This window comes from Balaenoptera musculus, chromosome 14 (assembly GCF_009873245.2).
Source record: "Balaenoptera musculus isolate JJ_BM4_2016_0621 chromosome 14, mBalMus1.pri.v3, whole genome shotgun sequence".
In the NCBI taxonomy this organism is placed as follows: domain Eukaryota; kingdom Metazoa; phylum Chordata; class Mammalia; order Artiodactyla; family Balaenopteridae; genus Balaenoptera; species Balaenoptera musculus.
In genome coordinates, this window is record NC_045798.1 from 21809858 (window position 1) to 21825243 (window position 15386).

Consider the following 15386-nt stretch of genomic DNA (forward strand, 5'->3'; position numbering starts at 1 on the left):
GACAGCCTCTGTGAGAATGAAAATCTAAAAAAAATTCTTTAAATCCATTTCTCATTAGTTGTTTCTTAGGTCACCTTTATTGAATGACTGGCTTTTCTCAACCTAATTTGTTGCTTTTACTGCACAAGAAAATGAGTCATTCTGCTAGATGGTGATAGTTCCCTAGTACAAAAGCTTGGCTTCAGAACACACTGTCAAACCTGTTTTATAGGATCACCTAAATTAATCAAGTTAAAAGGAGGGAATTTTCTTCTGTACCGTTACTTCCCCAGCAGGCACAGGAGACAGAGAAGCAGCTAGCTTCAATCTCTCCTTGGACTACTTAACTGTAGTAAGAGGTTTATTAATTAATAGTCCAGCAAATGAACATAACCTCTGATTAGCCTCCTTGTGACTTTAGAATTTAAGATGCATTCTGACAAAAGGAACATTACTGTGTACCAATGCATAGATATAAGTGCCTCCTTTTCTCTGCTTAACAGAAAGTGTTCCTTTGAGGAACAAAGTCTTAAAGGGCCTGCCAGTTCTCCATGTGAGCAGAGGATCACACAGACACACTGCTGGTGTCACACACAGTTTTCTGCTGAGACAGATGCTGCAATGGGTATCATTGCCTGTTGACACTGGAAGGGTGCTGGGGGCCTGCACCTCCTTCTGAGCTATCAGGGGCATCCAGGGAATAACTTAAGTGCCTCCTCCACTTGTTAGACAGAACATGCTAGAAATAAGTTAAGCTCTGGCAGAGGTGCCAGAAAAGATTCATGTCTAGAGTGGCAAAGTTAGAGATGTTTGTTAAATCAAACCACCCTGAACAAAGAGCAGTCAGAAGCAGGGCAGAATAACCAGAAAACAGGCCTTTCTCAGGACAGAGCGGTTGGGAAAAAATGGAACTACTCCATCCAGAGACAACTGAGATGCCTTCAAGAGCCACTTCTCAAAAAAGATCCCATATGTCCCCATCCCCAAATTCATTCTGCTGATGAGGGAGAAAAGACTAAAGAATACATACGGCTTCTGACTGAGAGGAATACAGTAGGTTTTTGAAAGCCTTGTTGCCCGCCCGAAGCAGCGACCACACAGAACATGTCCGTTCCTGAGTATGTTTTTCCCCTCTCTCCTTGGCGTTGTTGCACAGGAATGTTCCAAAGAGGCAGGAATAGGTATGCTGCACCAGTTTCACCTGTGGGAGTCCAATATGAGGCAAAATCAAGCAATGGGTACACCATTTTCTGGGGGAAGGTCAGCCCAGCTAAGCCACCTTCCCCGACACCCCTGATGTGCACTTCAGTTCACGCTTGGTAAGGATGGGGGGGGGGACCCAAGTAAGCCACCCAATCGCAGACTCCTCATAACCCCAGCCACCATCACTCCTAAGTCAAAACAGCAAAGACAGGGTGTTGGCACCCCCATCCTCTTGGCCTCCCTTGTAAACAGTCTCCAAGGTCCCAAGTTAACAGCTACCCATATAAACTGGACATAGGAGCAGGTCAGTGTGCAACCCAAGCCTGAACTTCTAAACAGCTTTTCATTCAGCAAGTTGCTATTGAGCATCTCACATACCCCAAATGTTTCTGTGGGTGCTGGACAGGCAACAGTGAGAAGACGGCTCTCCTGCCCTGGTAGAGCTCGCTCTGGCTGTGGGGGGAGGGGTGACCAGTGCTATGGACAATAAGGCAGGGTAAGAGGGCCAGAGCACATGCAGGGCAGCGTGAGAAGGCTCACTGGCCTCTAGAGACCTGATGGAAGTGCGAGAGCAGATCATACCAGCCGGGGGTGGGAGAGGAGGCTGCTCCAGGCAGAGGCAACCGCCAGCACAATGGCCTTGAGGTGAGTACAGGATTGCAACTTCTGAGGAACTGACAGACATTGCATGAGGCGGAGGATGGGAGGAAATGAGCCTGGACAGGCTTGCAGGCCATTTTAAGGACTGTGGAGAGAGCCTTGGAGGACTTGCAGGCCATTTTAAGGACTGTGACTTTTATTCTGTGTGAAAAGCAGAGTCATTGGAGGTTTCCTGACAGAGGAATGATACGGTCTGTATCATGTTTTAGAAGGATCCCTCAGGCTGCTAGACTGACTCGGGAATTGGGACAGGAGATGTGGTGGCTTAGACTAGTGCTGGGAACAGCACAGGTAGCAATAAGTTATCAGGTTTTAGATATATTTTTAAAGCAGAGCTGCAGAATCTGCTGACAGACTGAATATGGAATATGAAAGAAAGGAGAGTTGAGGATGACATAAAAGTTTCTGCCCTAAATGAATCGAAGGTTTGAGTTGCCATTTGGTGAGATGGAAGACTTCTGGAAGATCAGTTTTGGGGTGAAGCCATATGGAAATCAACAACTAAGTTCTGAACATGTTAAGTTTGAAATACCATTAAGACATCCAAGTGGAGATACTGAGTAGTCACAAGTGGATGAGAGCCTGGAGTTAAGTGGAGAGAGAGATCTGAGCTGAAGACGTATACATGTGGGAATCACAGAGAGCAATTAAAGCCAACAAACTGGATGAAATCCCTAGAGAAGGAGGTTGAGCCCTGGGGCACTCCCAGCATTCACAAGTGGGGAGGGAAAGAGGAACCAGCAAAGGAGACAGAAAGGACCAGTTGGTGAAGCGGAGGAGAACTAAGAGTGTGTGCTGGAAGTCAACTGAAGAAAGTGTTTCAAGAAAGGAGTGATTAAATTGTGCCAAATTTTAATGATGGATCAAAGAAGATGAAGGCAGTCAAAAGGTACAAACTTCCAGTTATAAAATAAGTAAGTTGTGGGATGTGATGTGCAGCAGGGTGACTGTAAGTTAGTAATACTGTACTGTATATTTGAAGGTTGCCAGGAGAGGACATCTTAAAAGTTCTCATCACAAGAAAAAAACTTTGTAACTATGTATGGTAACAGATGTTAACTAGAATTTTGTGGTAATCTTTTAGCAATATATACAAATATCAAATCACTGTTGTACACCTGAAACTAATATAATGTTATCTATCACTTATACTGCAATTAAAAAAAAGAAGGGTGATTGAAAACTGATCACTGGATTAGAAATGTGAAGGTCACTGGTGACCTTAACAAGAGCAGCTCTGGTAAAGTGGTGGAGTGAACACCTGACTGGGCCAGGTTTAAAAGAGAATGGGAGGAGAAGCGTTTGAGAGAGTAAATGTCAAGACTTGAGGAGCTCTGCTGTGAAGAAATGAGGTATGAAAAATGAGATAATAGCTAGAGGGGGATGCAGGACCCAGAAATGGTTTTGATGAAATAGGAGGCACTATACCATGCTTGTATGCTGATGGCAATGATCTGGTAAAAAGGAAAATAGGCTGACGCAGAGGGCAGGGAGGAGAAATGCTGAAGCCATGAAGCTGAGCAAAGGAGGGGGGTGGAAGCTGGTGCACAAGTGGAGGAGGGGCTGGAAGAGGGCAAGGATAGTACATCCTCCTTCAAAGGACAGGGAGCAGAGAGTGTGGAACAGACGCAGGGGGGTTGGTAGATGGACTGGAGGGAGCAGATGAAAATCTATTGTTTCTATTTCTAACTACTGTTTAGTGTGCTTCTGTCCATTTTAAAAGTTATGTTTAGAAGAACTCAAAGTTTATGTAAACTTAGTACACATGGATTCACTAAATAAACAAACACCTGTTTATTACTATTGTTTTTTAATTAAAAATGGAAGAATGGCCCCTCAAATTCTAGAAAAGATGCAGTTTCATGTGAAAACTGGCCCACTAACATTTGCATTGATACCCCTATGAATTTAGAAGGTCCCCAAAACGAAGAATCACAAGCCCAAACTCACAAGGAATGCTTCATTGAACTCAAAAGAGCACGGAAATTGCCTCTGAAGCTGATGAACACAGTCAAGCCACTGTAAAAACACTGGACAACGTTCGTTCAGATCATCCGAGTTCTCCCCATGACCACACCGGTCAGCAAACTTGTGGCCAAAATCCAGCCACTCCATCTCCACGAGGACCTGGAAACCCTGCGGGGAAGCACCCACGAGAGACCCATTTGTGCTTGTCTATCCAAACTATAACTGTCCTGAGCCTAATGTCACCAACAGTGATCCCTTTTAACACCCTCCCACTAAGCCCACCAGGAGCCCCTAACCCAGCCCCACGGCCAAAGGATGGGACACAGGCTTAGGGCAGTTTCCCGATTCCCTCAACTCCATTCCATATCATCAAAAGGGTGGTAACGAAGCATTTATCTAAGTCTTTGTTGAGACTATTTATATTTTTAGCCCTTCATTCACTATAAAAAAGTCATACTTTTTTCCCCCTTAATTTCTTTTTTATTTTTTAATTTCTATCTTTCATGGTATCCTTACAAAGCCATGTTTGTAAAATCTTTCCCCATCCCAGATTTACATATATTTTAGGGGACCTTTATGGTTTTTCTTATATCTTTAACCCAATAGGTGATTATTTCACAATAGGGTTCTTTCTCCACAGAACATTGTGGTGATATACAGACCCATTACCATAATAAGCATGTCAAGATCCTTCTATAGAAGCCCCACTTTCCTGGGGTATCCAAGTAGATACTCTGCAAAGGAAAACATGTCTGTATTCTCAATACCTTGTTATCCACAATCTACCCCCTTTTAAGAGGCACAAGCACTGTGGTACGTACCACAACAATTTAGCTCAAGATAAAGGAGCAATGATTCAAAACTAAAGAAATTTCACTTTCACTGGACCTAGCCACCTCAATCAAAACTGATCATAAAACCCTCCAAGGTTTCCCCCACTCATCCTAAAGTGTCAAATCCTACCTCTATGGTTCGGTAATAAGGGTCCAGCAAGAGCTTAGCCAACGCCACAATCTGGGGGGTGCGGTCCCAGCCATCCGAGCAGTGTGCTAGCACTGGTCGTTGATCACGATCCACAGCATGCACTACCAGAAGTGCTGACTTCAGAAGCACAGACAGGTGATGGAGCCATTTTGTACTTTCAAGAGCTGAGAGCCAACTACAAAAATAAAACAGAAGGGGATAGGAAATGCTGATTTTTATGATATACTGGGTCATGCCAAATACCAGTCATATTAAAAAGCAATTCCCAAAGACTTTTCCTTCCAAATAAAACACTGCCAAAACAAACAGAAAATCTCTGTGTTTACAAAGCATGTACAAGGATGAGACCCAAGCCCTACCATGCAATAGAGGAGAGCCTTCGAAATAGGACATTAACAGGGCCACCTTTTGTTCCAAAAATCTTATAGCTTATTTCCCAGAGAGAATTAATATTTAATATTTTTTAGTCCATAATAAGTATATCTACCCAGTATAAGAAAAGTAGCTCTTCCTGGAATCTTCTCCAAAAGAAAATAAAAAACAAAAAAACACAGCCACTCTGAGATGGAAAAGAGAAAATATTTATATTTAATGATCAGCAACTCTGCCCAGCAAGTTCTCAAAAAAAAAGGTAAAGAAAACTCAAATATAAGTATGTCTGTAATAAGATACAAGCTAGATGCCACATCCAACACTGCAGACAACATTGCTTACTACCCACACCCCAACACCTACCACTGATCAAGTCTTGAATGTCTATGGATTAAAACTGGATGGGCCCACACTAATGATTTAGAACACAAATTAGTACGCCTGTGGCTACACAGTTTCTGGGCTTAGTACTGACTGGATTCAGCAGGGATCTAAAAGAACCTTTCTTTGAAAGGCCTTCAGGAAGTATCAGATCCCAAGAATGGCCCCTTGGGAATAATCACAAGCTGATAACAAATGGGTTTTTAACTGTGTTGACATTTTATTTCTTGTGCCCTGTCATGAATTCTACTCCCCAACCCCCCCCCCAAAAAGCTCCAATTTCTCCAAAATGTGATCAGATTTGTAGTTAAGACCACAGTCTAGTCCTTCAAACTCTGAGTTTGAGGAGAGAATAAATACTTCTGTCAGGGGACTATGAGAAGGCTTTTGCCAAGACTAGCCTATAAAGGCTTATTAAACCTTGGGGAATGAGTATGAATTTTTGGAATAGTCCAAAGAGAGGGTCTTTCCAGGCAAACACACATCAGAATGTACTGCATAAGCACTGGCTTCACATGGATTTGCTTGTTCTACCAACCAGACTCTGACTCCTCAGTGGGCAGACACTGTGTCTCAGGCACAGCTATACCCTCCTTGTGCAGTGCCTAGCACACACTGAAGGTTCCTACTTTTTAAATCGTGGATAAAAATTCTATCTCAAGACCTTCTATGTCCTACTAAATACCTGAGAAACACTTTTTGCTGGTGGATTATTTATTCTCATTCCTCACACAGTCTTGAAAAAAAATAAAAGATGAGGCTTAGGAGAACAAATACTAACTTATCTCCTGGCTTCTGGAGAAACAGTAAATGAGAACCTGGTTCTCTTGAACCTGACTGAATCATCCTTACGTACCACTTGGTGTCTTCCGTCCATGCCTAACACAGGAGCTGCACTCCAAAATCTGCCAACGGAGGAGGTGCGCTGAGACTCCAGGCTCCCTTGTCCTATTCTCAAAAGCTGAGGTAGCAACCTAAGCATGCTGTAGCCCTCTATGGCCGCAAACAAGTGTCAGGAGGCTCGCTTATAAGCTGGTCCCGCCTCTCCCATAGCTTCTTTTTATCCACAAGGGAAGCTTCAGTACTGCATTATGATTTGCTGCCAAATACAGACAAAGCATTTCCTTCTTCCTTTACAACCTCCCTCCTCCTCCCTGACATTCATTTGGACCAAGCAAGGGCTAATTACATCTTCTTGACTCAGAGTTTAAAAAACAGCTTTTTAAGAAAGAATTTTAACTTATGGAAGATATTAGAGATCAGGTAGTACTGACTCTATCCCTTTTATTTTATAGACAGGAAAAACGGATAACCACAGGAATTAAGCCACTGGCCTAAGTCACACAGTCAATTAGTGGCAGATCTCCTGAATCCTCAGCCAGGCTCTTTCTATGCCCTCCCTTTAGGAAAGAGTACTACTAGCTAGGTTCTGAATATGTATAGCAGATGCAAGTTGCTAATCCCCAAAGCAGAGCAGCGATCTCATTTCTTCCGTCAGGCTTTTCCCCAAGGACAACTGCTTCACCCTCTGGGCTGATTGCAAATGTGATGAATTTAATCATTTGCTACCAGGAGTTAGTACAAGTGGTTCAGGCAGCCATTTGATTTAATAAATCAAACAATGCTGCAAAATTGATGCAATCATGAGATCTACTGAACAGAACCCAGGGAAATAGCTATGGGATCTAGCACAAACACCAGAACAGAGAAAATTCTGTCTTCTCTGGCACCATTTCTGGCTTCCTGAAACAGTAAAACAGGGGCTTTTAAATATTTATCTGTCCATATTTGTTTTACAGAGCATTCCTCCTAATTTATCTTGTATTCAAACAGTTCCCTTGGGGGGAGGAGTGTTATTTCACCTTCCTCACAGCAAATGCCAGCCATTCATTTTTAATAAGCAATAAAAATCACGGTAATGTTCTTAGTAAGTAAGATGGTAGTTTAGAAATCAGAAGCAAATGTAAAAGGAACTGACCTACTGGCAAGTTTAAAGAATGTTTAACCCTTTTCAGAACATAATGAATAAATTTTTACTCTTCATGGTAAAACATTCCAGTTCATAGCAAGTTAAGTGTCACTACAGGATGTCAGAAAACAAAGAATTAAGTTACTCTGAGTCAAAAACATGTGGAAGAAAAGGAAGAGGGCCCAGGAAAAATAAGAAGGCAATGTTTCCATTCTGAGGGCTGAGATCTGTTCTTTGCTGCACATTTTAAACCTTTCAAAGTGCTAGATTTTTCTTCCAGCTCCTCCTTTGTGCTGCATGCTCCTAACACAGGAATGAGAATAACCATGGACTCTGAAAGTTAAACTGAAATTTACCAAAAAATAGAAAGACACCTTCAAACTCATTAAAAAAAAAAAAAAAAAAAAAATCAATGCAAACTTAAAGCCAAAGCCAAGGTCTTACTTTCCCGGATCTGGCATCTGTGTGCACAGCAATCGCAGAGACTGAAAACTCCTCCGAATTGAATGAATATTTGCCATCCCCATAAAAACAACTTCACAGTTCGGGTAATACTCTGGAGAGAATAACAACAAAGAGAACACAAATATGTTGAATTTAAAGTCCAAATGGCCAAATTTAAAAGGAGCAAACCGGCTATAAAATAAACCCACTGTAGCTGCTGACTAATGAAATGCCAATGTTTTGATGCCTATTAGTCCAGTCCTTTATTATGAGAGGAAAACAGTGCTGGATTTTTAGCTGTCTTTTCAAAAAGGAAGGTTAGATGTGTGAAGAAGATACTGATATAAAATAGAAGCTGTTATTTTTTTTAAAAAAAGATCTGTATACTTCCATCTTACCCCAGGTTTACTTCTTGGGCCTCTACTAACTTGCATCTCTGGAATCTCTTTGAAAAGAACCTAGCAGAACCATGCATTTCTGCATTCAAATTTCACCTTGGTACAACTGCTTTTAGATTCCAGCTTAGCTCTCATCTGAATAAGGAGCTCAGTGCCTCTACCTGCTCCAACAGCACACAACTGGCACCTAACAGGTCCCTCCTTGGAGAAAGCCAGCGCTCAAACAGTAGGGGTGTTATAGGTCAGCACTGAGGCACTTTGCTAGAGTTTTGTATTTGCTGCTTCAATTTCTACCCCATGTTTTCTAAGTAAAAGTCATGTGAGGAGTTTTCTGTGAGGCTAGTAATGAGCATACCCACTGTCAAACACAAAGAAAGCTTTTAGAAGGCTGAGAAATTGAGCTGCTAAAGAAGAAGCTTCCAAACATAACAGGCCTTATTATGGGAGAGGATTTACTTTCCTTATCACCTAAAAGTTGGCACAGGGAAGGAAGATTCTTTAGTTTCACTGCACCTCCTCCTCCATTTCTCCCTTAAAAAGAGCATACAGTATTAAGAATCCAAGAAGGAGCTCTGGCTGTCTCAAGATAGGTTGAGGAACATGGCTTTCCATTCACTTCAAATTGAGAACTAAGACCCAGCTGGGCATGGGGTGGACTCACAGGGACAGAGGGTCAGGGACGAAAGCACTGTGCACCTCACCTGGGCATTCACAGCCTCCTCCTTTGGCTCGGTTCGCCACAGCTGCTGCATAGGAGCGTGCATCCAAGATCAAAAGCTTCTGTGGTTGGACAGCTAAACTCTCTGCTCCTGAAGCATTTGACAGAGAAGAATCTAGGGACATCAGGAGCAGGAAGGAAAAACTAAATGAACCTGTCTCTCCCAGAACTGTTGCAAAATAAGAACCACAGGCACTTATTACAGTACCCAAAAAACTGAAATCCACCTAACCAAAACTACATTAATACAATAGGACTTCTCTCTCTAGTTTGTTTTCTATTTTGCCTACAATCTCCTATACCGCATTTCTACATCTGTAGTCCTAGAATAACTACAACATAATCCTGGTGTTTCCCCCCATGGTCTGGAGACACTGCAGGTCCCCTATCACATATATATTCCATCTTGTCATGATGGCAAGAAAGACAACAAACACTCTAGTCCACTTAAACCAAGTCTGAAACAGAGGGTCTTCTGGTTTTTGCCAAGATCCATGACTCCTCAAACAATCCCATCAACTGACGCTTCACTCTCTCTCTCCTATGAAACAAATTCTGTGTCTTATAAAGAAGGCCATTTCAAGAAAAGGTTCTCAGATGCTATAAAAACTGCTGCCAGAGGCCCAGGGAGCACCTTACCAAACTCCACATCAGAAAGGTCTGCATTGGGGAAGTCTCGGGGACTGTTCCTAGTTGACAGCTTGCTGCCGCTGGATCGGGAGTCGGAGGCACAAGCTTTGGCTACTGACTGCACCAGGTGCTCATCATCAGCATTTCGCCAGCCCCACCAGCTGACCTCCGGCTGTCCACAGCGGGCAATGACAGCTCCATTGCTCTGGTGCCTGTGCGGGGAGCAAGACAACAACTGTACCCATCCCAGTGGGCCCATTCAGATGCTCTGTGCTCATACAGAAAGTGAGACAGTAGATTTTAAATGCCTTAATGAACAGCTTGACTGCAGGTAAGTGATGGTTTAGCTTCAAGTCCTCTCAGGGCAGAAGTCTTATACAGCAACAAGAATAACAAAACCCCGGGACTTCCCTGGCGGCGCAGCGGTTGAGACTCCACACTTCCACTACAGGGGACACGGATTCGATCCCTGGTCAGGGAACTAAGATCCCACATGCCGTGCAGTGTGGACAAAAACTAAGTAAGTAATAATTAGGGACTTCCCTGGTGGTCCAGTGGTTAAGACTCCGTGCTCCCAATGCAGGGGGCCCGGGATCGATCCCTGGTCAGGGAACTAGATCCCACATGCCGCAACTAAAAGAGCCTGCATGCCACAAACAAGACCCGGCACAGCCAAATAAATAAATTTTTAAAATAATAATAATAATAATAATAACTAAAAATAAAAAATAACAAAACCTATCTGCATCTTTCTTGATCATCAAACCATTTTAGAGACCTTTGTAGAATAACCAACAAAATGATAAAAGTGTATTTAAAAGTGTATTGTCAGAGAAAAATATTCATAAAGAAAATACCTGAATATTTAAATTTATTTTTGGAAAATCAGGTAAAAAATAAACTACAAATACCACACTTAATAATGAAGCATTAATCTCTCCTTTTTAATACTACACCTGAATATCCTAGCATAAGAGATGCTGACAAACATTTGTTTCCTCACTGACTTCTGAGGGCCCACTGTAGCAACTGTACACTTAGGGCTGGCTTGAGGATTCTTTTCAAAACAAGATCCCACACGTGGGACTGAAATACTTACCTGGCCTGTAGTGGACTGCTTTACAAAACCTCCTGACATTTCATGAATCACAACTGCTCTTACTATAGGCAGATAGCTCAATGAGCCAGCCACCCTTCTGTAAACTATTAGAAGGAAATGAATGGCATAAACATCAATAAGCCATACTCTGATAAGATCCTTTATCAAGAAATAAGACCAGAAATCATACTCATAGTCTACCTTAAGATGCTCTTAAAACCCAAGCTTTTCCTAATTAGGAATTTTAGTTAGGCAATTTTAGCAACTAAAAAGTTATAAAGGTAATATTATTTGGTGATGAAAAGGAATCAAGTTCTAATACATGTTACAACACGGATGAACCCTGAGTATGTTATTGCTCCTAAGTGAAAGAAGTGAGTCATGAAAGACCACATACTATGATTCCATTTATATAGTGTCCAGAATAGGTAAATCTATAGAGACAGAATGTAGATTTACTGATAACCCAGAGCTAAGGAGCTTGGGGAGGGAATGGGGAGTGACTACTAATGGATCTGGCGTTTCTTTTTGCGGTGGTGAGAATGTACTAAAACAATTGTAGTGATGGCTGCACAACACTGTGAATATACTAAAAAAAAAATCACTGAGCTATACACATTAAGAGGGTGAATTGTATGTGACATCTCAATAAAGCTGTTTTTAGAAGTTATAGAGGTAATCAGTTCACTTTAAAAATAAATGAGTAGAAAAGCTAGTAAGCAAAAAATTTTAACGTCTCCCAATTCTATATCCTAGAGAGAACTGTCAATGTCTTTTCCTCCCATTAAAATTGTTTCTAAACACATATTCATACACACATATAACACATGTAGGGCACAGATGGATTTTTAAAAAACAGACTATTGAATCTATTTATCTTGTTCAAGGAACAACGTGAGAAAGGTTTTTAATCCTAAAACTCATAAGCAATAAATTAAATTTGGCAATAATCAAATTCCACTGGAACCATCAGTTTGCTTGTAGTTTTTAAATCCTCCCTCATTAGGGGACAAATAATGGAGAGTACTTGTGTATTGCCAACACATTCAATTGGGTCACCTGCTGAATGGAGCCAAACTATAAATAAAACCTCACCAAACTATAAATAAAACCTGATTCTTAAAATGCCTCCTAGCATATAATAATAGGTGCTGAGTAACCAATGAGCTGATTGACAGCAAACCCTTTACAGGATAGGCTGGCAGGGCCTTTCCTGCACATCCTTTTCTTCTGAAATCTTTCCCAGCAATGCTCAAGAGGAACAGTAGATGGCACTCATCGGCCTGGGTCTTGGGTTTTAAGGGCCACATTATTATTATTTTTTGGCCGCACCACATGGCATGCAGGATCTTACTTCCCCCACCAGGGATCGAACCTGTGTCCCCTGCAGTGGAAGCAGGAGTCCTACCTAACCACTGGACCGCCAGGGAATTCCCTAAGGGCCATAGTATTATAATAGCTAGATTGTAACTGAACTGCTGCAATAAGCAGTGAAGTTTTCTGCAGTCTTCTAAGTGCTTTAGACTGCATGAAAGAGAACGAAAACACTACAGCTAAAAATCACTAAAGAGCATTTCCATCATTTTACAAATAGAACAAGGAAAAATAAAAATTAAGATGTCCAATGTATGAGTCCCCTACTAAACACTAAAAGCTTCAATTTTATATAGAAAGATACAAATGTTTAAACTATCCCTAAGTTAGTATTAATCAACTCCCTAAATGACTAGAAGTTTCTAACACACAATGCACAAAGGGGGAGAGCTGTGAATTGCACTACAGATGGGAGGCCTTCGCACCATCTTTCTGTGTTAAAGCAATCTCTGTCTTCAATAATAAATCCAATTAAGCACTCTCTCATCACCATAGGAGAAAGCACTAATCAGGTGCTGGTTCATCATGGTGCTGTCAAGTAACTGCTGCTAGCAACCTCAGGAGTCATTAGTGCAATTTACAGACAACTACATTCAGTAAACACATGTTGGATTCAGAAGCATCCTGCCACCTGAGCTAGGGAAACTTATGCCCTCTGGAAAAAACTTTGGAAGGGGAAAGAAGCTTCCCATGTTTACTCTAAGTTTTTCTTCAGCCTACACTTTCAGGCCTCTCTACCAACAGGGAGAATTCACCAAAAGACCCTTACTTTGAGAATGAGAATCCTTTCCCCTTACGCTCAAAGTCAGCAAACCTCACAAATGCCAGGGCTGCTGATCTAGCACAGCTGCTGTCTGCAGAGCAGCAGCTGGCTGCTTTCCCTATTTGAGCTGGGCCGATCACTGATAAGACTCATTAATCCTTTCAGCTTTCCTGTGTCATCCTTACCACTTGAGTGATAGGTAAATTTGGTGACCTACTTTTCTAGGAGTATCTGAAAACAACGGTGATGAAAATTGAGATTGAAAACTTAATGGGTTCCACTGGGACAGAAGCAAATACGTACTTTTCCATCTCTCCCTCTTCAGGGTGGGCATCAGAATCTGCCTTCCATGGACTAAACAAGCTGGTTACCTCAGTGGGAATTCCACAAGGAAATAAACCCCTTCTTACAACCTCAGTATTTCAATGGACTGCCCCCTGGCATGAGTTTCTAACTAAGCCTCACTGGTTTGGCCTGAATTCAAGGAGAGTCCATAATGTCTGCAAACTGGAAAAATGAAATGGAGAATGTGATATTACAAGGACATCTGAAACTGTTCCAAAATAAGAGGGAATGACTTCTTAAAAATTTAACATGATTCTGTGAGAACTGAGCTAGCTATTCACTGAATTATAAAAGCAGCCCTCAGGAATACAACCTACTCCAGACATTGCTTAGGAAGCCCAGTGCTCCATTCAGATGTCGCAGCATACCTGTGAAGTAAGAACATCATTCCCATTTTACTAATTGGGAATGGGCTGAGGTCAGTTAGGGGACTTACTCAAGGTGCCACAGCAAGGCGTGTCAGAGAGAAGACCTGAATTCTAAAACCTGTGCTCATCACCACACCACCACCCCTGTCTAGAACTTGCCTCCCTTGACTCTCCTGCCTTTGATCTCTGATAGCATCTATCCAGCCAAGCCCTAGCCTTCTTCCCTAAATGCTCCCTCTCAAAGCAGACCTCTTCCATGTGTCAAAGTTTCAACCACAAAGACAATCACAAATGACTGAAATCTATACTCCCAATTCTTACTTTCTAGGATTCATCTCTCTCAATCCAAGGGCCAACATCTGAAGCTAAATGCAATGAGCACATTATCTTCCCACAGAATGTCAGAAGGATCTTAAAATAGCAAGTCCAGCCACTTTTCTATTAAAATTTTCTTTTCAGTGTCAACTGAATCATCAGGTAGTGTTCCAGATGAATTACTGGTATATGACTGGACAAGCAGCTTCAGCAATAAGGAAGTACAGAATAACCTGGAAAGTTCCCTGAACCACCACCCCCAGGTTAGCAGCAACAGAAGCAGCAGACCATATGCAGTGGGCAGCAGCACCAAACCAAGCTGGGTCTGGGGTCTGGCCAGGCTTACTTACCTGTAGACGACGGCGGGGATGCGCTTCCAGGACCTGAAGCTTGCGACACTTTCTAGTTCTTTGTCAGTGATCCAAGCAGGCACTATGAGCTCCTGTGGATAGCTACCACACAGCCTAACAGGGAAGGTGAGGAAGAGGGAGAAGGGAAGAAGACAGAGAGGGAGGGGAGAAGAGGGAGAGACATGAGTGAGCCAGCAGAAGGATGTCGATCAAGCTACCCCAGAGCCAGTTAAAAGGCAATGAGGAGCATTAGCTGAGTCTTGGCCTGCTCAGCAGAATGGGTTGCCTTAAGTGTTTACTTATGTGTATGTCAAATGATACTATCTTGGATTGTTCCACTTGATGCTGACTTTTGGAAATCTGGCGATCTTAACTATCAATGTAAAAAGGGGAGTTGAGAGGCAGTTACTCCACTGTAACTGTTGTAACCAATATGTGGGTCATTTCTAACTACACAAATGCCCAGTCCAACTGCAGAGGTGGAAGTCTGTGTTACCTCTACCAGACCCTCAGTCTTTCAGGGAAACATGAGAAGAAGGGCAAGAGCCCACAATTTCAAGTTTCCAGAGACCTCATAGGATTACTAACATATTCTTTGATCTGAACCAAACAGGGTGTCCTAATTATAGGTAACAGGTGCAGCCGTGGGTTTATAGAGCATTACGGGTCAGCCCCATCTGCATACATAATCGTAGCTCCATTAAGCCAAGTTAGTAATGTGAATATGCTATTAATCATAACTTCTATAAAACATCCTTCAGAATAAACTACACTCAAGGGGAAAAAAAGCTGTTTTTCTCTTTTTTAAATTTAACTTTTATTTTATATTATAGTTGACTTACCATGTTGCGTAAGAAAAGCTGTTTTCATTAGGGAAAATACTAGTAGGCACGTACTAGTCAAGCTGGTGCCCTAGAAAGCATTATTTCTGATAGGTTTTTTGCTTACAAGACATGTCTCTCTCTGGGAAACCCAATATTCCTTCTCAATAGTGAAGGCAATAGACATTTAATCCAAATCCAAAAATATACAAACTGCTCCTCCTCCTCCACTACCATCATCTCTA

The 15386-nt window shown here is 42.1% G+C and overlaps 1 protein-coding gene across 13 annotated transcripts in view; it reads right to left on the reverse strand.

Moving 5' to 3' along the window:
• The window catches only part of MTMR3 (myotubularin related protein 3), a 146573-nt gene that overhangs the window by 20718 nt on the left and 110469 nt on the right, over positions 1–15386 (reverse strand). For all 13 annotated transcript variants that reach the window (XR_005016203.1, XM_036823336.1, XM_036823338.1 and 10 more), the window contains 7 exons: positions 14321–14434; positions 9716–9918; positions 9060–9191; positions 7961–8072; positions 4774–4969; positions 3793–3978; positions 1010–1180 (listed from right to left, as the gene is read on the reverse strand). Coding sequence is in view for 12 of the 13 variants with exons in the window: in XM_036823336.1 (XP_036679231.1) it covers positions 1010–1180; positions 3793–3978; positions 4774–4969; positions 7961–8072; positions 9060–9191; positions 9716–9918; positions 14321–14434 (1114 nt within the window). In the remaining variant the exon portion in view is untranslated. The remainder of the gene's footprint in view (positions 1–1009; positions 1181–3792; positions 3979–4773; positions 4970–7960; positions 8073–9059; positions 9192–9715; positions 9919–14320; positions 14435–15386) is intronic.